The 23903-nt window shown below is 37.5% G+C and overlaps 1 protein-coding gene and 1 long non-coding RNA gene across 5 annotated transcripts in view; one reads left to right on the top strand and one right to left on the bottom strand.

Moving 5' to 3' along the window:
- The window catches only part of Tbc1d12 (TBC1 domain family member 12), a 66234-nt gene that overhangs the window by 3074 nt on the left and 39257 nt on the right, over positions 1–23903 (top strand). For all 4 annotated transcript variants that reach the window (XR_007209888.1, XM_048338664.1, XM_048338663.1 and 1 more), the window contains exon 2: positions 22453–22576. Coding sequence is in view for 3 of the 4 variants with exons in the window: in XM_048338664.1 (XP_048194621.1) it covers positions 22453–22576 (124 nt within the window). In the remaining variant the exon portion in view is untranslated. The remainder of the gene's footprint in view (positions 1–22452; positions 22577–23903) is intronic.
- LOC125346259 lies at positions 1934–6284 on the bottom strand. Its single transcript, XR_007209889.1, has 3 exons — positions 5413–6284; positions 3116–3978; positions 1934–1981 (listed from the first exon to the last, which is right to left on the bottom strand). It is a non-coding gene; the product is annotated as an uncharacterized LOC125346259 (long non-coding RNA).

Below are 23903 nucleotides of genomic sequence, written 5' to 3'. Positions count from 1 at the left end.
TTAACTTGCAGAGTAATTAGATTTAATATAGATAGGTTTCATTCATATGGCCACATTAATCATATGTGTCAGAGCATTGGACTTAAAATCAGAAAACTTAGCTACCCTTAAGTTTATTTCTTCAGTGCTTATTTTTCTTGAGATCCAAATGTCAAGACTCTACTGGTCATTGCTTCCTTTATATGTTACGCTTGGGAGAGGACAGAGTTGGGCATACAAATTTTCATTTTAATATTTAGCTGAAACCTTAACTGGATTTTTAACTCTTTAATTCTTGACTATTAATTCTTTTTTTTTTTTTTTTTTTTTGGCCAGTCCTGGGCCTTGGACCCAGGGCCTGAGCACTGTCCCTGGCTTCTTCCCGCTCAAGGCTAGCACTCCGCCACTTGAGCCACAGCGCCGCTTCTGGCCGTTTTCTGTATATGTGGTGCTGGGGAATCGAACCTAGGGCCTCGTGTATCCGAGGCAGGCACTCTTGCCACTAGGCTATATCCCCAGCCCTTGACTATTAATTCTTAAAGAGAAGGACTGGCATTCATCTCTGAATCTACAATACCTAGCACTGGCATCAAGAACTCCATTCAGGATGGGTTGAATTGGTAACTTTCAAGGACTCCCCTTCTTTACAGTCCCCTAGGGACTGTAATTTTGAACAAATCTTGTATCTCAGGCAAAATAATCAGAAAGTACCCTTGTCCCAGTAACTCAAGAGGCTTTTGTGTTGCTTTGATTCTTCCTGTGTACAGTTGCCATTCTTAACTCGAAACTTCTATTTGGTGTACTATTAGCTTATTCTGAGATAGACTCTTTTTGGTACAGCTACTCCCACTTGATTTCTTTTTTTTTTTTTTAGATGAAGAAACTTCATGAAAGAAGGAGTTCATTTAGTTAGTGGATTCAAAACCAGGATTTCTGATTCCTAGAGTTCCTGATTCTCTGGTTGCTGGTGGCTCACCCCTGTAATCCTAGCTACTCAGCCATTCCTGGCAGGAAAGTCTTATCTCCAGTTAGCCACCAGAAAACCGGAGGTGGTGGTGTGGCTCAAGTGGTAGAGCACTAGCCCTGAGCTGAAGAGCTCAAGGACAGCACCCAGGCCCAGAGTTCTAGCCCCACAACCAACACACACACACACACACACACACACACACACACACACGAGTTCCTGATTCACTTTATGGTTCTTCTGTCTTTTTATCCTCTCCCCTCCCCTTTTCCTTTCTTTCCACTTCTTTTTCTCTTAATTGGGTAAAATCTATAAGAAGTATTTTCAAAATAGTTGTTTTAGCACTGGTGAATACCTTATGACAATTTATTTTCACAAAATTTTAAAAATATCATTGGTAGCTGAAGCCTCATCTACTAAGTTAGAATTCATGTAGAAGAGACAGGGATTTGTTTTGAATGGCTGTACTCTAATTTTGAATGGTCTCAACAGTCATTTCATGCTTTCCTTCCCTTCTTTGAGGGAAGTTCTGTTTCAGTCTCTGTTGGAAATTTGCTTCTGTGTCTACTAAGCATCTATGTTTATGGTAACTTTTCTCTGGGATCCCTAGGGGTAACCTAGCTTCATGTTCCTGCAACCTTTTTTGGAATCTCTTGTGCTTCCAGCTATCCTCTCTCTCCTCCCCTCCTTCCTCTCTAAACCCTCTTTTCCCTACCTTTTCCCTTCCCCTCTTTCTTCAAATTATTTCCTTCCTTCCTTCCTTCCTTCCTTCCTTCCTTCCTTCCTTCCTTCCTTCCTTCCTTCCTTCCTTCCTTCTTTCCTTCCTTCCTTCCTTCCTTTTTTTGCCAGTCCTGGGCCATGGACTCAGGGCCTGAGCACTGTCCCTGGCTTCTTCCCGCTCAAGGCTAGCACTCTGCCACCTGAGCCACAGCGGCTCTTCTGGCCGTTTTCCATATATGTGGTGCTGGGGAATCGAACGGAGAGCGTCATGTGTAGGAGGCAAGCACTCTTGCCACTAGGCCATATTCCCAGCCCAGTCTTTAAATTATTTTTGTGATACCTTCAAGGGAATTCATGTCTTATTTTCAATATAGGATTGTTATTTTTACACATATTGTAGTAAACCTCAAATATTTACTAATATTACAAATGTGAACTGAGTTAAAGAGGATTCTTTAAAATGCAGTTTGATTTTATTTTTCATCTGTGAAGATAGAGGGCTAATCTCAATAAAACTATACATTTAGCTCTAAATTCTACTTTTTTTAAAAAAAAGTAAAGGTCCAAGTCTACCTTAGAGAAATCATGTTAAACATCAGTGATATTGACAAGCAACTCTTAATTTCTTATATGTGCTTTTTTTTCTTTTAGATATGGTCTCACCATGCAGATAGGGTCTTACTATGCAGCCCAGGCTGGCCTCAAACTGGAAATCCTTTTATCTCAGTCTCCTCAGTACTGAGATTATAGGAATGAGCCACCACACACAGTGTAGTCTCTTTTATTTCCGTTATGATTTTGGGGAGTTATGTGTAGAGGGTGGGGAAGATAGCAATGCATGAGAGAGAATAGGGTAACAATAAACTTTAATCAATGAACTGGAATTTAAGATTTTTATTTCCATACCATATTTCTTGGAGATTTCCAGTATTCCACTTTGATGAGCCAGTATAATAGCTCTTGGTATACTAAAAATCACTTAAAAGTAGATTTAAAAAATTAGATTCTCTAATTCATAATTTTCATCTAGTCAGATTTAGGAGAACTGATTTTGACAGGTAACTAAGTTTTTAAAAGTTGTCCCCAGTCAGGCACCTATGGTTCATGCCTATTATTCTATCTATTCATGAGGCTGAGATTGGAGGATCATGGTTCAAAGCTAGCTAGGCAGAAAAGTCAGTAACACTCATTGCCAATTAAGCAAAAAAGGCTGGAAATGGTACTATTTATGGCTTATGTAGTAAAAGTCTAGAGCAAAAAATGCTCAGGGACAGGGCCCTGACCCGGAGTTCAAGCCCTAGAACCAGCGCGTGCACACACACACACACACTCACACACACAGAGAGGTATTTCTGAAGTTAGACTGCCTAAATTCTAAATAGCTCACTAGTTCTCTCTGAACTGATCTATAAAATGGGGATAAGAATATGTCTTTAAAAACTTTTATGATACTCTTAAGTATTTTGTATTTATTTTGACCCATAGTGAGTTATTCAGATGTTCAGACTGTAGCAACATTAGTGTAATCCCTTCACTCTACCAGTGAAATCCGAGCTACTCAAGAGCAAGCCATCAGGAGGATCCAAGTTCAAGGCTAGCCTAGGCAAACAAAATGTCAACAGAAAAACTGGACATGGTGGTTCTTGCTTGTCATGCCAGCTAATTGAGAGGCTTAAGGAGGGTTGTGGTCCAGATCATCCATGATAAAATAAATAAATAAATAAAATAAAGTTGAGATCTTACTTGAAAAGTAACTAAAGTAGAAAGTGTTAGGGGTGTGGGTAGAAGCCTTGAGTTCCAAATCCTGGTACTGCAAATAAATAAAACAGAAGAGATGGAAACATTACTTAAGTTGTATAGTAAGAGATTGTAAAACATAATTTGTACATGGAATTGAATGTGTATTAAGTTGGATTCTGGTGTAGTGATATGTTATTTCCAGAAACTATGTGTTTAAAGATGTGACTAAAAAGAAAAATCTAAGAAAAAACTGAAGAGAAGGAATGTTGAGGAAGATGAAAATATTTGGGTCTTTTATTGTTCTAAAGGACTTTTATAGACTGGCAAAGCCAAATTTTAAGTTTAAGTTCATGAAATATTTAACTTGGCTTACTCACACATTTCATACTTACTGTGTTGTGGTAGAAGTTCTTGGTAAAGTAGAAATATTTGAAGATTTTGAAGCAATACATCTGTTACCCATCTCCAAATGTATTCAGAAAGGAAAAACAAGTCATTTTAGTGGCTCAGGAACTCATAATTACAGTAAAAGTTTTCCTCAGATATAATTCTGGTTTATACCTGCTTGAACCTTACTGAAAGGATTTATTTATATATTATTAAGTTTTATTGACAAGGTGATGTGCAAAGAGGGTACAGTTACATAATAAGGTAGTGAGTACATTTCTTGTCATATTTGTTACACCCTTCCTCATTTTTCTTTCCCTTCCCTAGTTCAGGTAAATATACATACAATATCCAGTGTACCAAAATCACATACAGTAACCACGTAGGGTACACCAAAGGAAATTTACCTAGAACACTAAATGTAACGACAACAATAGGATCCTCCTGTGTCCTTCTCTTGGAGTTCTTTTTGCTTATCCTCATCTTATATAATCATGTGTACATAGCTGTTGAGCTATTGTAATCCACTATCTTAGACCTTTTTATGTTTGTTTAGTAGTTGTTTGATTTTAGATACATAAAGTTGCTGACAGATGAAATACCATTTGAAAAGAAGTTTGTTATTTTGCAGACGTGGTCTCTTCTGTTCCTCCTCTCCCCCCTAACAGTCATGTATCAAGGAGACCATGCGTCTTTGCTCTCTGTGTTCTAGGCTTCTCTCGTTTAATATTTGTTCAATAACAATAACATTTGTTCAAGCTCTGACCATTTCCCTGCGAATACCAATATTATATCATTTCTAATCACTATGTAGTATTCCATTGTGTACAGGTACCACATTTTTTGGATCCATTCATCTGTAGTGGGGCATCTGGATTGTTTCCATATTTTGGTTATTGTAAATTGTGCAGCAATAAACATGGATGTGCAGATGTCCTTATGGTATCCTGAGACCTGTTGTTCAGGGTAGATGCCTAGGAGTGGTATGGCTGGGTCATAGGGTATGTCTATGCTGAGCTTTTTGAAGAACCTACATACTGTTCTCCAAAGTGGTTGTACTAGTTTGCAACCCCACCAACAGCAGAGAAGGGTTCCTCTTTCCCCACATCCCTTCCAGCTTTGTTGCGTGAGTTCAGAGTATAGGCCATTCTAACTGGAGTGAGGTGGTATCTCAGGGTTGTTTTTATTTGCATTTCCTTTACTGCCAGGGATGTTGAACATTTCCTCATATGTTTCTTTGCCATTTTTTATCTCTTCTCTTGTGAAGTCTCTCTTTAGCTCCTTTGCCCATTTAATAATTGGTTTACTGGGTTTGGAGGGGGTTAGTTTCTTCAGTTCTCTGCAGATGACGGCTATTATGCCTTTGTTGCTGTGCTGGTGAAGATCCTTTCCCATATGGTTGGCTGTCTTTCTAGTTTAGTGGCTATGTCTTTAGCTGTGCAGAAACTTTTTATTTTGTAGTAGTCCCATTTGTGGAGTCTCTCCCCTATCTATTGTGCCCCTGGGACTCTGTTCAGAAAGTTCCTACCTGTGCCTATAAGTTCTAGTGTCTTTCCTACTCTGTCCTTCAGTAGTTTCAAGGTTTCAGGTCTGATGTTGAGGTCCTTAATCCATTTTGTTACAGCAATGATTTAAAAAACAGACAACTCAGGGCCTTGTGTTTACAGCCAGGCTCTCTACCACTTGAACCATGCCTACCTCCCCTTTTGCTTTTGCTTTTGCTGTTTTTCAATTACCATTTCAACTTTTTATGTCTAGAGGGGCCTGGGCCCATCACAGCACATAGGAGGCTAGAGGATCTTGAGCTGCAGACTAGTCTGGGAATGAAACCCTACTTAACTAGAAAAGAAGTTGTGTATGCTAAGTGTGGCTTGGCCTAACTCTAAAATTTGCTACTTCAGCCTTTCTCGTAGTTCTTTTTTCTGTGGCTAAGAAAGGGAGACTCATGTGACTGTCTGAGTTTTTTTTAACAGGCTCTTTTTCCTGAAATTAATAGATGTTTACCTTTGGAAACCAAACTAGCTAGTTTGAGAATTAACTTGGTAATATTGTGTTTAACTTACTTCTGAATTTGGCTTTGCAGTTACTTTTTAATTTGAATTTTATGTTGGATACTTTTTTGCGTTTGTGTATTTCTCTCTGTTTACAGACTCACAAAGATTACAAAATTTTATATTTGGAATTGAACATGATGGTTTTGAAATCAAATTATGTGTGTCTTTTTCCCAGATACTATAGTGTATAACTAACCACCCCATTATACATTGGGCATTATTTAGAATTTCCAAATCTGTTTTTAATCTACACTGTTTTTAGCCATCTTTTAGTCAACTTAGGAAAAATACATTTTTGTTATTGTCCTTGGAAAAAGTTATTTGAGAATTGTAACAGCTCATTTTCTTTTAAAGCAGAGCAAGGATTATAAAATAAAACTTGCTGTGCACTAGTGACTCATGCTTATAATCAAGAATATGAGATCTGAAGACTGGTTTGAAGCCAGGCCAGGCATGAAAGTCCACAGAATCAAGCACACAAAAAAAGCAAAAACAAAAAACATTCCCCCCCCCCCTCAAACTTGAGTTCAAGCCCTAGGGCCAGCACACACAAAAATAAATAAAACTAAATGTAAATCCTTTTTTTTTTTCTCACACTGTTCTTATAAAGACAATGAAAATAAAATTGCAACGTTTGGAGGTATGTTTAGAAATAAGAGAAAATAATTTTGAAATGGTTTGTAGATAGAAAAATTGCTGTAAGAGTTAGAAGTTAGGTAGAAGTTAGCCATTGATAGTAAGTACTTTGGACTGTAGTCTCCAGAATATATAAATTTTCTCTGTACCTTATAACTTTTACTACTGTGCCTTCCTCACTCTACCATCTCTCCTTTACTTTCCCATCCTCCATCCCTGACCTTGTATAGCTGTGTGTGTGTGTGTGTGTGTGTGTGTGTGTGTGTGTGTTGGTACTCAGGCTTGAACTCAAGACCCGAGTGCCGGCTCATATGCATGTATATATAAATATATATGTATCATATATATAGATATAAATTTTTATCAATATATATCAGAATATATGTAATGTCATATGCATATGATGGAATTTTATTCATCTTTCAGAAAGAATAATATATGTTTTCTCTCATATGTGGGAGTTAGACCCAAAATATAAACATACATGAAAACATACGCTGGCTATTTGCATATAAACAAAGTATCCAAATGAGTAAAGTATGACATGGGTAAAGGTAGGGTTCCATGGTGTAACCCCTTTGAAAAGTTTAGAAACAGTTTAACAACATGAATACCAGAAAGCTGAACTATCTTCTTTCTGAAGGAGATGGAGGGTAAGAGAGTGGGGGGTAGATAAATGGAGAGCAGAATGGGGATACAGTGATAATACTCAATGTATATATTGGAAAATGGAGCTAGGAAACGTTAGAAAATAGATGGAGATGGGTTTGATGGGAGTGGGGAGAATGGTGGAAGTAATGACACTGATCAAGATCTACCATAGGTTTACATGGACATGTTAAATTGACGCCTCTTTGTGCAACTACTTTAAGATAATTTTAAAAACAAGAAAAAACAAAGCAATAACAAAAAGTACATGTATGAAAAGTTAAGATAAATACAGTGTATAGCTGTACAGGTATCCTTACTTGAACTCCAGTGCTAAAAGGAAAGGAAAATTTCTTCAAGCACCACGGTAAAGCTAGCAGAATTAAAATCTGTCACATGAGAGAACTCATTATTCATTACCAAAAATATATCCTATGTAAAAATTTAAATTTAAAAGTATGTTATTAAAGTTTTAAATACAGACAGTGGCTCAATTGAATAGCTTATGTATTCTGTGGGTTTAAAAATTTTTTTTGTTTTGTTTTTATGCCAGTACTGAAATTTGAACGTAAGATATCTAGCACTTGCTTAACTTTTTTCCTCAAGGATGGCCCCTGATCATTTGAGCCATGCCTTCACTTCCAGCTTTTTTGGTGGTTAATTGGAGATAGTCTCAAGGACTTTTCTGGCCAGGCTGACTTCAAATTTCAATCTTCAGATCTCAAACTCATGGGTAGTAGGATTATAGGTATTGTAGGTATGAGCTACTGGTACCTGGCTATACTCTGTGTTTTTTTAAAGAATGATAATGGTTACGTTGCTTTAAAAAACACACACACACAACTTAGCCATTTACACCCCTCACCCCCATTGACTTTGTTTGTTTTGGTGGTTCCTGGAGTTTGAATTCAGAGCTTCAGGCATAGTAGGCAAGAGCTATAATCACCTGAGCTGTGTATTGAATCCAAATAACATACAACTTCGGATAAATATTTATTGTTTAATGTTACCAGCATATAACACAGAGGATAAGGTCCATCTTTGTGGTATAGTTATAGAAACACAGATTAATTTTCAAAATGGGACACAAAGTTAGGTTCAGTGACTGCAATTATAGGCCCAAGTTACTTGGGAGGCTAAGGTCGGAAGGTTGTTTGAGCCTTCTACACCATCTGCAAAAAAGAATTAAAACTGAGCATACAACTGTAGTAACTCAGAATTATTCTGCAAAAAAGGGCAACTACCATAGTATTTTTCTTGAGTAAATTAATAGAGTCACTTATTTTAATGAGTTAGATTGTTTCATTCTTTTTTGGGAGTCAGTTTTGGAGCTTTGAACTCAGGGCCTAGGTACTGCCTCTGAGCCTCTTTGTGCTCAAAACTAGCACTGTACTATTTGAGTCACAGCTCCACTTCTGGCTCTTTTGATAGAGTAGTTTTCTGGGGATAAGAGTCTCTACCATCATCAGATCTCAGCCTCCTGAGTAGTTAGGATTACAGGCGTGGGCCACTGGTACCCAGCAATTGTTTTGTTCTTATTAAAGATCACTGAAGCACAATCTTTAGTTTTGTTACTAACGACCTGAGACTGATACTGTATGTAGTTTTATTTTTATGTCATAGAGAACAACAGTTTTGAGGCTATGCAGTCAGTAGTCTTGACCTGAGCTACTCCTTTTTGAGATTAAATGCCAAAACAGAATGACTTGACATCTTGTACACTTAATCACCTGGGGAAAAAAACTACCATATGTTGGTATACCATGAAGCACAAACTGATAATTTACTGGAGTTGACTTATGCCAATAAGCAATTATATCAGCAAATACAGCAGAAACCCCAGAGACGTGAATTTATCAATTCCACGTGGCAGGCATCAGACCCCATCACCAAGTCTGAGAAAATTTTCAGTGATGGGTATCTGCCTGGGTTCTTGGACTTGAATGTAATTCCTCCTGCCTGTGACCTGTAGCTTACTTCAAACTGACAGTCAAAATGACCTGCTATCTGGACCTGCATTTGACAGTTCTGTGCCTTGAACAGTTCTGTACCTATACTTATGGGTCCTTGATAGGATTTATCTGGTCCCCCTGCTGAGACCAGGCAGCTCTCTGCCTGTGCCTTCAGTTACAGTTCTCTGAACTTTGCAGCCTCTTCAACCCTTTCTTAGCATTCTGTATCCCATTATGTAGTGTTATTTTGTGCAGTATAATGTGTCATATATGAGAATTATTAAAATTTACAATTAGGATTGAAAAAGCCATGTTGTTGGCTTTGGGCTATCAAGTGACATCAGCAGTACTTTGAAAATCACAGCCACCAAAATTGACATAGCTTGTGAATTCGTTATTCAGTAAATTCTGACATTGTAAAAGGACATTTGACATTGCCAAATATGTCTGTTTGTGACATAGTTTGCTCATGACAGTTGTCCATTGAGTGAAAGCATAACATGATATAGAAGAAAAAAACCCCATTAGTTTGGATTGGGACTTCACTTAAGGTATTTGAAGACTAGTTCTATCATGCGTATCACCAATAGGCCTGACATGAACCAAAAAAAATCAACACAGATATGCATCACCAGCAACTTTAGGGCATAGTGTTTACTTTCTTAGAGAATTTAGGTACTAGACAAATGTTATGAGTTTCCTAAAGGTAGCCTGCTAAAGGTATTAATTGTTAAAAGGTTATTTATATTGAAGCATATCTCTTTGTAATTTGTTCTGATTCCAGTTTTCCCTATAGAACCACAAAGAACAAATCAGTTCTACATGGTGCATTCCCCTTGCCCCCCTTCTTTTCTGGCAGGGAGTGGTTCTGGAACTCAGGTCCTGGGCATTGTCCCTGAGCTTTCTAGCTCAAGGATGGAGTTCTACCCCTTGAGAATTCCATTTGTGGCTTTTTGGTGGTTAATTGGAAATAAGAATCATGTGGACTTTCCTGCCTAGGTGGGTGAATTGTGATCCTCAGATCTCATCCTCCTGAGTAGCTAGTGCCTGGCTTTTTTTTTTTTTTTTGACAAAGTTTTATAAATTGGTCCAGGCTTAACCTTCACTTAGCCTCCTAAATGCTGGGATTAGAGGTATATATCACCATGTTTAGTTAACAAGTCAGTTCTTTACATAATCACCTCTCTGAAGTTTCAAGGTTGCTACTTAGCTATTTATTAGTTTCTTTTGGCCCTTACTTGCTAGCTATGCACCTGCATGTTTCTGTTTTTTGTTTTGTTTTGTTTTACTGAGACAGAGTCTTGTTATATAGCCTAGGCATATTACAAATCCTTCCAAATTGTCACTTCATAGGTCAGCCAGTCCTGAATGGTCATCACATCACAAACTGCTTAATCCCCATCCATTTCTTCTCTTTAACTATTTGATCTGAAGCCTCATCGCTGTAGTCTCAGTATACTAGTACTACTCAAGGTGGTGCTAAGAATCTATTAATATTGTAGTCTCTTTTCCTTTAGTGAATTTTAATAAACATATCTTTGCTTAATTAAAAAAGCAAAAAAAAAAGAGGATACTCAGTGATCACAGAGGTGATAAGATGGAAATAAGGATTTTATGAATTATATAAGCCTTGGTATTTGTGGCAGGCTGGCTGGTCAGCACCAGAAGGAGTCAGCTATGGGCCAGAGCCTTTGTTACAATTAAAAGCATTATTTAAAGAGGTTTCCTAGTGAGAGTTCTAACTGATAGGTTTAACTTTAGAAGGTATGCTGGAGGGCATGGCTCCAGTACCTGCTTAGCAAGTGTGACAAGAGTGTAGGTCCTGAGTTCAAACCCAATACCACTAAAATGAGCAGATATGAGTTCTACAAGGACATTGTAGCATCCCTGCTATGCAAAGCATGGAGTCAGCATGGTCAGATCAGTAGCCTGTGTTTAGCTTTCCCATAAAGAAGTGATCACCAGGAGCTAGTTAGTTGTCTGAAGCAGAAATCTAGATGACCATGTTGAGGAAGTGGGAGGAGGCATAGAACTGTTAACTATGTTAACAGTGACTAAGCCTTGCTGGTTTAAAATGGATGCTGAGACATTTACATATGAATTAAATCATAAATTTTAAGAATTCATGACACAGGGAAAGTAGATTTAATTCTGGCACTGAATCTGACCTGTAAGTCTATTAGGGAGTTTGTGACAAAGAAGTACACAGGGAATGTTTTGGGGGTGATGGGACTATTCTATACTTTGAGGTGATAGTTACACAAATCTGTACATGTGGTAAAATTTGTAGAACTATATATCAGAATAAGAGGAGTCAATTAAAAAATAAAATATTAATGGAGGATAGATCATTGTGAAGATTATACACATTTTATTCTCTGGGCATTTATAGTTTAAGACTAGCATTCAGGGGGCTGGGAATGTGGCTTAGTGGTAGAGTGCTTGCCTAGCATGCACAGAGCCCTGGGTTCAGTTCCTCCCCATCACATAAACAGAAAAATGGGAAGTGGCGATACCGCTCAAGAGGTAGAGTGCTAGCCTTGAGCAAAAAAAAAAAAAGCCAGGGACAGTGCTCAGGCCCTGAGTCCAAGCCCCAGGACTGGCACACATACACACAAAGAAAATCCTAGCATTCAGATCAATATGTAAATAAGGTAGAAAGTGAGAAATTTTGAAATAGAATAATCCATAGAAGAAATGGTTTGTAAGTGAAGAAAGGTTCCTGGAAACAATGGCTTACCTTCCATTAGAGTAAGTTGGGTTTTTTTTCCTTGTGAACCTCCCCTTTCCCCCACCAAATTATCTGACTTTTGTTTGTGTGTAGAAGCACTGGACTGGAACTATAATAGTAAATACAGAGCTCATACTCTAATACAACTGTGATATTGTAGAACTCACATTCTGATGCAGAAGACAGTAATTTAAAATATTTTAAAGTTGGTTTTAATCTAAAAGGAAATCTTGAGTCTTTTATCATTAAGTGTAATGTTAGCAATAGGGTTCTTTTGTTTGTTATTGTAAATGATCTTAATCAGGGTAAGGGATTTTCATTCTTAGTTTTCTCTAATATTTATTAATATATATTTATGATGGTGTTAAGTGAATTTGAATGCCCCACTTTGTATGTGTTTTTTTTGTATCCACTTTGTCTTTTTTTAATCACATTAATATATCATCAGAGTTAATTTCTCATTTAGGAGAAATTTAACAGCTTGAGACATAATTCATAACTTACCTAAAAGTAAACAATTTTATGACTTTTAGCATAATCACATATGACCATCTTCATAAGCAATTTTAAAACATTTCTGTCATCAATTGACATCATGATGACTAGATGCATATGAATATATTTTGCTTTTATTGTAAATAAAAATATTAGCATAGTTTCTGTTGTATTGATAAAGTATTGTACACCTTGCTAACTGATGTTTCTATATATATTCTTCTGATGTTTTCTTTTTTATGTTGCATATCCTAAAATAAGAATTATAGGATATTTCTTATATTCTTCCCTTTTGCTTTTCCTGGAGGTTTCTGCCTTGTTTCTCAGTGTTTTAAGGCACTAAAATTGGACTTTAATCAACATAGTCTCTTTCTAGGAAGTATTCTATACATGGTATAGTAAGTATGCAGCAAAAAGCAACAGAATTTTAATAATAATAATTATTATTTTACCCACAATGGCATCCCATTTTTCTTTCCCCTGCTATGTAAAGAAGAAAAGATCTCTGTTAGTAAAGCATTGCCTGCAGTTTATTTACCATAAGGTAAATAAGATAGGCTGTACCAAAGTATCTTCCTGATGCAAACACACTCAAGCTTTATTCTGGAGGGAGGAGAAAATAATTCATACTTTTGAGCTGTTTAAATGAAGACATTTTAGTTGTGTGTAGGATAGAAGAAGAGTAGGAGCAACGTGACACTCTATGCTGGTTAATGTAGCACATGAACAAGACAAAAGGTCATTTGAAAGAAAAGAAGCTGCCTCAAACACTTATGGAAACACTGTGGAAAGTGACTTTAAGGGGTTACTAGTGTTTCTTGGGAGTTGTATGGAGTTGAATCTGAGGAGAATGTGATGAAGACTATAGACAGTTCCCCAAGGAAAATGTTTGTTAGGCACATTGTTTTCTTAAGCTTGTGCATGCAATTTGGGAAGAGGCTCTAGCTTATTGACTCGTGATGTGAAGAACCTTTGACCTAGATATTTTATAAGGTGTTTGGAACCTCCAAAATACTGCTGAGAAGTAGTCTTCACTTTCAGTGTTGTAATTACCTTTTTTTTTAAACAAGACTAAGTACAATAAGTTTTCTCCTTTTTAAAAATAATTCTGACGTCTGAAAATAGCAAGGATAGTTATGTAGCCTTATGAAGTAAAAATTCTTTATTCTCTTTAATTTTTAGGATTTGTAATAGCGACCAAGACAAGATCGAGAAACAGCCCGAGAAAGAAAATTCTTGGAATTAAAAAAGCCTAAACTTATTTGGCAGAAAAATACTTTTTTTCGTATAGTCAGCTGAAAGTCTTTTTCAAATGAAAGAATGATTGAGGTTTGGAAAGAATGTAAGTAATCTTTGTGCCAGATCTTTAATCCAAAATAGCCAAGTACTGAATTTTAAAGGAATAGTACTTCTTTGAATTAATTATGTAGTCAACTCTAGCATTCCGTGGTCACTAAATAGTGTTTTCTTTTTGGTCTTCTATACTTTGTGGAAATTTTAAGTTCACAGTCCAGGAAGTTAGTTTTATTTTAGTGGTCTAACTTCTGAAATAGTTTGAAGGCCAGGTTATGATTTCTAAATATTTTTAACTTAGTTTATTACTTTGATGATTACTATTTAATTTTCTGTTCGGAAAAGTATTCCAATCCTTTTCATGATATTAGGGTTATTGTTAGTAAGAAGACTCAAGATTAGTTACAATTTTCTGTAGTGTCAAGTTCCACAGCTTGAGAAATTGAAATTTACATTGCCTCATATGTAAGTGAGTATGCCAATTCTTAGAGGCCAAAGCACTGTAGATCCTCTTACTTGATAAGCAGAAAGTTTTCATGTTATAAATAAGTTTTGCCCAGCTTTTTAGGTGTGGTAGGCAATTAGTGTGACTCTCAAATTAGTCTTTCTGTGTGTATGTAAAAGAAAGAAGTATTAGAATATTGCAAACACACACAGGCATATATAGATGAATCACTAGTCATATATCAGCTGTTACTATAAATGAAGTTAAGGGAGGAGGCAGAAGAATGGTTGTATTACTAGACCATTGCACTTCTTTCCTTACCGAACATAAATGTTTTCTTGGTATGCCTCTTTTCTTCGTTCTTCTTTGTTTTTTAATAATGCAAAAATATCCATCTTGTTTCTCCACTAGTGCTTTTTCTTAGCACCAACTGTATAATGGGTTTTCTCAATTGCTTTGCTTGAAGGAACAAATTAGCAGAGAGAATGAAAGATAGTATGTTTTTGTGTGTAGATGTGTATGTGAATGTGGCGTGTATAGTGTTAACTGGAGTGAAGAATGAATTTAAAGAATGTAAGATAGATGATTAATTTTACTATTTTCTGTTTTATGTATTCACAATAGACATCACAATGTGAAAAAGGAAAACCCACGTGTAATAGTGTACATTTGTAGCTCCAGCTTACTGGGAAGTTGAGGCAGGAGAATATCTTGAGCCTAGAGTTTAAGGCTGTCCTTGAACTCCATGCATCTGTATGGGCAACGTACTGAAACCTGGTCTATAAAAGAAATGGAAAAAAAAAGGAAGGGCTGGAGATGTAGCTCATGGATAGTGTTTGCCCAAGACCCTTGGTTCAGTCCTCAGAAACACACGCACGCGCATACACACACTTACATGTGCATGTGTGAAAATACATAATCATTCGTAATATTTTCAGCATATTTGAATTAAGGAACTATTCAGCTTGTAAAGCCTTGAATGTTGGGGTTTAAGTAGAAGCATGAAATAACTCTCTTATGTCGGAGCACTGGTGGCTCACAATCTGGAAGACTGAGATTTGAAACACTTGCTCTCCATTTAAACACAAAAGCCAGACTGGAGGCATTGGCTCCAATGGTGGAGTGCCAGTCATGAGCCAAAGTGCCAAACAAGCGTGCAAGGCCCTGAGTTCAAGCCCCATACTGGCACATATAAACATTACATTCAATAAACATGAGTTTTAATTGAGGAAAAGACAGGAAACAGACAAATGGAACCTCAAGACATTAGCCCCAGGACAGATAAAATGTCTGCCAAAAGACATGACTCTGACTCAGATATGTGACTGCAGAGGGCTTTGTAATAATTCACCTGAATGAAATTTACCCAGCTAGTAACTGACATAGCTTGCAGGGTGGAAGCATACAGAATTAACTTTGCCTTGTAATAAGAGGCATGCTTTTTGCTGTTAGGTAGCAATGCCTGCCACCAAAGTTCAACTTCTCTGATGGAGATGCATCAGGGAGCAGAGAGAAGATGGGAATGTTCCTCCCATCTTAAAAATGACCTTTTCCTATTGTCCTAAACTATTAGCAGAACCTTGTTTATTCCCTTTTCTTCTTTTCAGGATTGTTTGTTTTTAAAATATCTGACTTTACTCTTCCCCCTGTTGTGTTTATTTTTACCTTTTGTTTGAGTAAATCTTATTGGAAGTTTGGCTTTACTAAACGACAAAAGACCAACTTTGGGCACTGTTTATTTGTTCTGTTAGTCTAATAGCCTTTAGTAGCTTTGTTGAGGTATAATTTACATATCAAAAGATTAACCAAATTAAAATGTCTCGTTCAGAGATTACTAGAAAATTCATAGGGTTGTATAGCCATTACCACAATTAAATTTTAGAACATTTTCATCACACTAAATAGATTTCTTATTCCAGTTTGTAGTCAGTCTCCATTCCCACACTTAGCCTAAGCCACCTACTGATCTGGTTTCTGTCTCTGAAGATTTGTCTTTCCTGGATAAGTCACACAAATAGAAATATACAATGTATGATATTATATGTCGTGGTTCTTTAATTTACTATGTTTTTGAGTATATCCATATGGTACCATGTATGAGTTGTTTTGTTCCTTTTTGTTGGTGAATAGTAGTCCACTGTACTCTACATTGTGTCACTTTTTTACTAACTGATGAGAACCTGTATTAGTTTCCTATTTGTGCTATTATAAAGGATGCTGTAGGGGCTGGGAATGTGGCCTAGTGGTAGAATGCTTGCCTAGCATGCATGAAGCCCTGGGTTCAATTCCTCAGCACCACATAAACCAAAAAAGCCCAAAGAGGCATTACAGCTCAAGTGGTAGAGTGCTAATCTTGAGCAAAAAGAAGCCAGGGATAGTGCTCAGGTCCTGAGTTCAAGCCCCAGGACTGGCAAAAAATAAATAAAATAAAATAAAGGATGCTGTGGTTAATACTACTGTACAAGTCTTTGGGAACACTTTCTATTTCTATTGTGTAGATTCGGAATTGCTGAGTTTTATGAACTTCTTATAAATGATCAAATTGTTTCCCCAAATGACTTTACATTTTGACATTTTCACGAGTAATTTAGGAGGGTTCTAATTTTTCTACACTTACTATTTGTGGTGGTTTTTTTTGTTATTGTTATTGTAATCTCCTTCAGGGTATGAAGTGATACTTCATTGCAAGTTTGAGTTGCATTTCCCTAATGGGTAATAATATTGGGCATTTTTCATGTTGCTTATTTACTTCAATATACCTTCTTTGGTAAAACATTTGCTTAAATCTTATCAATTTTCTTCCCCCCCTTTTTAATAGCTCTTGTTATTGAGCTTTATGTTGTCCTCAAGCTTTGACTTTTTCATTTTCTGCACATATTTTTTTTAAATTGTGGTGCCTGGGTCGGATGACACATGTCTATAGTCCTAGCTACTTGGGAGGCTGAAGCAGGAGGATCTCTTGAATCCATGATTTAGAGACTAGACTGAGTAACATAGTGAGATCTTGTCTCAAAATGTATGAATGAATTGACAAATAAATAAAATAATAAAATAATTTTGGTAAAATAATATAAAATTGATCGTATTAGTTATTTTAAGTATATATAAACACATGATATGTTGTACACCATCACTCATCACCTACAGAACATCTCATCATTCCGAATGGAAATGTTTTACCCACTAAACAATCACTCTATATTTCTTTCTCCCCAGTTCCTAATAATGTCTATATTAGCTCCTGTTTCTTTAAATTGCCTATTTAGATACCTGGTATAAATGGAGTTACACAATACAAGTTCCTTTGTTTCTGGCTCACAATTTTTCAAGGTCCATCCAAATTGCACACACACACACACATACACACACACACACACAGAACTTTGTTCCTTGTGGCTGAATAATATTCCAGTGTAAAGAGTCCGTTCCTGGGGCTAGTTTTGTAGCGATGCTATTACAAAGTATCATACTAGTGACTTAAAAAACATATTTGTTTTCTCATAGTTTTTAGGATTATATGTCTAAAATGAAGGCATTTGAGCTGTTTAGTTTCTCCCATAGTCTTTCTTCTTAGCTTGTAGACAGTTTCTTTAGCTGCCTCTTTTTTTTTTTTTTTCCTTTTCTTTGTGTGGATACAGGGGCTTGAACTTAAGACCCAAGTGCTGTTCCTTAGTCTTTTCTGCTCAGGGCTGATCCTTTACCTCTTCCAGCCACACCTCCACTTCTAGCTTTTTTGCTGGTTAATTTGAAGAGTCTCATGTGCTTTTCTGCCTTTTTTTTTTTTTTTTTCTTTTTTTGCTAATCCTGTGCTGGGCTTGAACTCAGGGACTGGGAACTGTCACTCTACCACATGACTCACAGCTCCATTTCTGGCTTTTTGGTGATTAATTGGAGAATAAGAGTCTCATGGCCTTTCCAGCCTCGGCTGGCTTCAAACTGTGATCTTCAGATCTCAGCCACCAACGCCTTGCTTCTGCTTCTTTATTGTTGTGTTCTTCTATCATTTTCCCTCTATAAATGAAGCCCTGGTATCTCTTTTTACAAAAACGCCAGCCACAATGGATTATGGCCCATCCATATTGACCTTGTTCCTCTTTTAAAAAATTTTTATTGTCAAGGTGATGTACAGAGGGGTTTACAGTTACATCTGTAAGGCAGTGAGTACATTTCTTGTCAAACTTTTTACCTCCTCCCTCATTTTCCTCCCACCTTCCCCTATCCCCAGTCCCCCGCCACCGCCCCCCCTCGCCCCCCGCCCCCCCGCCCAGAGTTGTACGTTTACAGCATATTGTCTTGGAAGCACTGCTGTTGCATTGGTTTGCCTTTTACTTGTTGTCTCACCATTTTGATGTTTCCCTTCCCTTCCCTAGTTCAGATAAACAAATATACAATACTCAGGGTTCCAAAATCAAATACAGTGACAACAGGGGTAAAATCATAGGGAAGAAAAACAAAAGCAAAAAACATACTTTCACATAGTACATTGAAAATAACAACAATGATGGCTTGTTCCTCTTTAAAAGCTTTTTCTCAAAATATAGTCATAGTTCAAGGAACATAGGAATTTTGAGGGACACAATTCATTCTATAACATGTATATAATGCATTTTGCTTATTTATTTAATTTTTTTGTGTGCCAGTACTGGGGTACTGGGTTTTGCACTCTTACTTGCTTAGCTTTATCCCTCAAGGCTAGCGCTTTACCACTTGAACCATACTTATACTTCCAGTTCTTTACTGGCTTATTGAAGATAAGAGTCTCTCAGATTTGTCTGCTGAGGGTGACTTCAAACCTCAGATCTTAGTCTCCTGAATAGCTAGTATTACAAAGGTGAGCCTCAGTCACTCAGGATCATTCATTTATTGACCAATATTCGAGTTATTTCTGTCTTTTGACTTATGAATACTATTGCTGTGAACATTGATCTTATACAAGCATTAGTTTCCATCTTTGTTTTTAGTTCTTTTAAGTAAAAATGTAGGCATAGAATTTCTGGTTTATATGGTAATTCTGTGTTTAACATTTCAAACAGTTGTGAAGGCTGGGAATATGGCCTAGTGGGTGAAAATATTTTGTACAGTGGCTTTATTATATGATTTTATAAGTTCATTTTCCTGCTTCCTCATCAATACCTACTTTGCATGTGTTTGTTTAAATAGTAATATTTATTCTTGAGGATGTGAGCTGCTGTCTTAACTGTTTTCTATTTGCATATTTTTTTAGAGACAGGTGATATTCAGGCCTGTCTTCTACTACCCCCCATTCCACTACTCCCCATTGAGAACTGATGAGGTCCTTTCCATGACTAGAGAGGTATAAGAGCAGCCATTTCTATTTCTAGGCCTACACTGCAAGTTTGCTGAGGGACTACACAGTCTGAGCATGTGGTTGACCAGTTTTACTGAATGACCTCATATTTATACCACCCACTTACTCTGCCTCAGCTGGAAACTACCAGACAACCCTTTCTCCTTCAATATCTCTTCAATGACTTCTAATGAAAAAGCCCATTTCATGTTTATTTGTTTTGAAGGAGAAATACTTAAAATAATTCTGTTATCACAGGGTAAATATGGAGTTAAGAAGCAATAAGTTGCACAACAGCTTGTGTTGCATACACTTTAATAGGCCATCCATTGTGGCTCGAAATTGCTACTTGTCAGTGTCCTGGTCTTCAGTGTGTTCATTAATGAAAAACTCTAACCTAGGATCTTATAGAGTAGAAATTTAAATTACTGTATATGAGCATCTCTAAAGAAATCTCTAAAGTATTTCAAGTAGAAATTTCTCTGTGATGCCATCTTTCCTTTTCTGTTGCATAGTTAAATGAATTAAGTGGTTTTTTTTAATTATTGATAATTGTGTTGCAGGAGAATTAAAACTTACTAAATGCACATGAAAACTTACGAAAAACTTATTTCTGTATATATTTCTTTCAAGATATTTATGTGGTGTTTTGAGTGTAGCTAAACTTAGTTATTTGGGAATTAAAAAAATTTGAAGCAAGGGCTGGGGAGATAGCCTAGTGGCAAGAGTGCCTGCCTCGGATACACGAGGCCCTAGGTTCGATTCCCCAGCACCACATATACAGAAAACGGCCAGAAGCGGCGCTGTGGCTCAAGTGGCAGAGTGCTAGCCTTGAGCGGGAAGAAGCCAGGGACAGTGCTCAGGCCCTGAGTCCAAGGCCCAGGACTGGCCAAAAAAAAAAAAAAAAAAAAAAATTGAAGCAATAACTAGCTGTACATGAATTTAACATTTTTTATTTTTTTGCCAGTCCTGGGCCTTAAACTCAGGGCCTGAGCACTGTCCATGGCTTCTCTTTGCTCAAGGCTAGCACTCTGCCACACTTGAGCCACAGCGCCACTTCTGGCCGTTTTCTATATATGTGGTGCTGAGGAATTGAACCCAGGCCTTCAAGTCTATGAGGCAAGCACTCTTGCCACTAGGCCATATTCCCAGCCCCGAATTTAACACTTTTTAATCCCCATTTGCATCATAGCCTGTATAAATGTTTGGTAACTGAGTTGGATTCATCAGACTCTTTCTTTTCTTTTTTGCCATTCCTGAGGCTTGAACTCAGGGCCTGGGCTCTCTGTTCCTGAGCCTATTCTGTGTTCGGCTAGCACTCTACCACTTGAGCCACAGTGCCACTTCTAGCCTTTTCTGTTTTTATGGTGCTGAGGAATCGAACCCAGGGCTTCATAAATGGTAGGCAAGCACTCTACCTCTAAGCCACATTCCCTGGCCCCATCAGTACCTTTTCTAATTGGTCCATGCTGTCTCCTCCATACTGTTTTTTTTGTTTTGTTTTGTTTTGTGTTTTGGTGGTACTGGAGTGTAAACTCAGGGTCTTAAACTTGCTAGGCAGGTCTCTACCACTTGAACCCTATTGTGTGTTGGTTATTTTAGAGATAAGGTCTTGCTTTATGTACAGGCCAGCCGACATGGTCATCTTCCTATTTGTTCTTCCTCATACTCCTCTTCCTAAGTGGCTAGGATTACAGGCTTGATCCAGTGTGCTGGCTTTCCATACTGTTTGATGAGTAGCTACTTTGAATATCATCCTCAATTTTCATAGGCAATTAGATTCTAAATATTGATTGTTTTAGGCTTGGACTATTAGTCTAAAAATAAGAAAAGTAAAATACATGTAGAGATTTTTTGTTTTTAGATTTTTCAGTGAGAAATACTTTTTTCCTTGGTTGTATTTGGTTCTTTTGCAATAAGCTTTGTTTATGTAGCTATCCTAGGAAAAGCAATTTATATGTATATACACTTTTTATTACAACTGACAATTACAGTAAATTAAATAGTATTTTTCAGAAATAACTATATTACCTAACTCTTTAGGTTTGTCAACCTTTTTTGTTCTTAAATTGTTGACTTTTATTGTCAAGTATGTGAATTGTAAATTCAGAGCTATTTTACATACATATATTGGTGTCACTCTTGGGGCTTGAACTCTGAGCTTGGGCTCTGTCCCTGAGCTTCAGTTCAAGTCTCTACCACTTGAGTGACAGCACCACTTCTGGTTATCTGATGGTTAATTGGGGGTAAGGGTATCATGGACTTTCCTGCCTGGGCTGACTTTGAACCATGATCCTCAGATCTCAGCCCCCTGAGTAGCTCGGAGTACAGGAATGAGCCACCGGCACCTGGGTTATATTTATAGCTGTCTTCCAATTTTCTTTAACTAGTATCTTTATTGATGATTCTTCTAATACCTCTATTTAAGGTATATTTTCTTTTCTCTCCCTTTCTCTCTCTCTTTTTCACTTATTGGTGTTTGAACTCCTGGTGTTGTGCTAGCTTATGACTGACACTCAAGCACTTGAGCCATGCTTCTAGTCTGGCTTTTTGGTGGTTGTTTAGGAGATGGAGTCCCATGAACTTTTCTGTTAGGCCTGGACTAGAGTCTCAATCTTCTTGATCTCTGCCTTGTGAATAGCTAGGATTACAAAGTGTGGGCCAATGGCACATGGGTAAGGAAGGAACTCCTAACTGAAGCACCTTAGGCTAAACAATAGTAATATAAATAGTAGAAATACTTTTTTTTCTGTTGGTCATGGGGTTTGAATCAGGACCTGGTGCTGTCTCTGAGCTTTTTTGCTCAAGGCTAGTGGTCTACCACTTTCAGCCACAGCACCACTTCTGATCTTCTAGTGGTTTATTGGAGATAAGAGTCTCATGGACTTTCCTGCCCAGGCTGACTTCAAACTACAATCCTCAAATCTCAGCTTCCTGGAACCTAGGATTCCAGTTGTGAGCCATGGGTGCCTGGCTAGACATAATTTTATTTAAAAGTGTTGTGTGCTTTCCTTGGAAATAAAGATAACTTTAAAAATTATTATTCAGTACCTCCCTGATTTCAAAATACAACCTTTTTGTAACTTTTTTTGTGTTTCAGAAACCTTTTTCCTAAAAGGACAAAGGAACTCAAATCAGTTGTTCATAGTGCTCCTGGTTGGAAATTATTTGGAAAAGTCCCTCCCAGAGAGAATCTCCAGAAAACTTCCAAAATCATTCAGCAGGTAAGTGTTGTTGATATACCTTTGCAGTTTGTTATAGCTTTTAAAGGATTATTTGACTCTTGCTTGGATGGGGTCACAGGTGTGAATTACTATGCCCATCTTATTGGTTACATGGGGTTTTGATAACTTTTTGCCTAGGCTGGCCTCAAACTGTGATCCTCCTAATACCTGCCACCCAAGTAACTAAGACTAGAGGTATGAGCCACTGTGTCTGGCCTAGGCATCATAGTTGACTAAATTCTCTTTGCTTCAAGCATGATAGTTTCTCTGACTGGAATTCAGTTGTGCTAAAGAGTTCCTTCATATTGGGCAAACATGGTCTTAAAATAGTAGAGATAAGAAGTTTCTTCTGTTTCTGAAACATTGTTCTGGTTCTCTATAAATGGATAACAGTGGCTTGCAGTTCAGAGCCAGCCTTGGCAAGGAAGTCTGTGAGACTCTCATCTCCCATTCACCACCAGAAAGCCAGAAGTAATGCTATGGCACATGGCACTAGAAGCTCAAGTATAGTGCGTAGGCCCTGAGTTCCAGTCCCAAGACTGGCACAGAAAAAAAAAAAAAAGAAAAGGTTGATAGCATATAGAAATAGAAGGGTTTGCTTACTAACCTAAAGATCATCACTGCTGGCTTGCTAGGCACAGGTATTCTACCACTTGAGCTATGCTTCCAGCCCCATTTTATTTTGGTAATTTTCCAGATAGGGTCTCCATTTATGCTTGAGCTGAGATCTTTGTATTTGTGTTTTCCTCTATTGCTGGGATGATAGATAGGTGTATCATCATTGTGCTCAGCCATAGTGCTTTCTCCATAGTTTGAGCATGCCTGCCACACCCAGCCATTGGTTAAAATGGAGTATTGACAATTTTATGTACCTGGGCTTGCCTGATCTTGAAATTGGTCCCCTATCTCCACCTCCCCAGTAGTCAGGATTATAGGTTTGAGCCATTGCAACTGCTCTTATAGTCAGTTTTTATTGTATAATTTTTCATCTCAATGTGCTTTCAGCAATTTGATTTTTTAACTGTGCTTTTTTTTTTTTTTTTTTTTTGGCCAGTCCTGGGGCTTGGACTCAGGGCCTGAGCACTGTCCCTGGCTTCTTTTTGCTCAAGGCTAGCACTCTGCCACTTGAGCCACAGCGCCACTTCTGGCCATTTTCTGTATATGTGGTGCTGGGGAATCGAACCCAGGGCCTCATGTATATGAGGCAGGCACTCTTGCCACTAGGCCATATCCTCAGCCCCTTAACTGTGCTTTTTAATTTCAATTTTTATATTGATTTTTAAATTGTTATTGTAAAGGTGATGTACAGAGTAGTTACAGTTATGTG

This window comes from Perognathus longimembris, chromosome 2 (assembly GCF_023159225.1).
Source record: "Perognathus longimembris pacificus isolate PPM17 chromosome 2, ASM2315922v1, whole genome shotgun sequence".
Lineage (NCBI taxonomy): Eukaryota > Metazoa > Chordata > Mammalia > Rodentia > Heteromyidae > Perognathus > Perognathus longimembris.
Note: the sequence above shows the minus strand (reverse complement) of the source record. Positions and strands in the feature narration are given on the sequence as shown.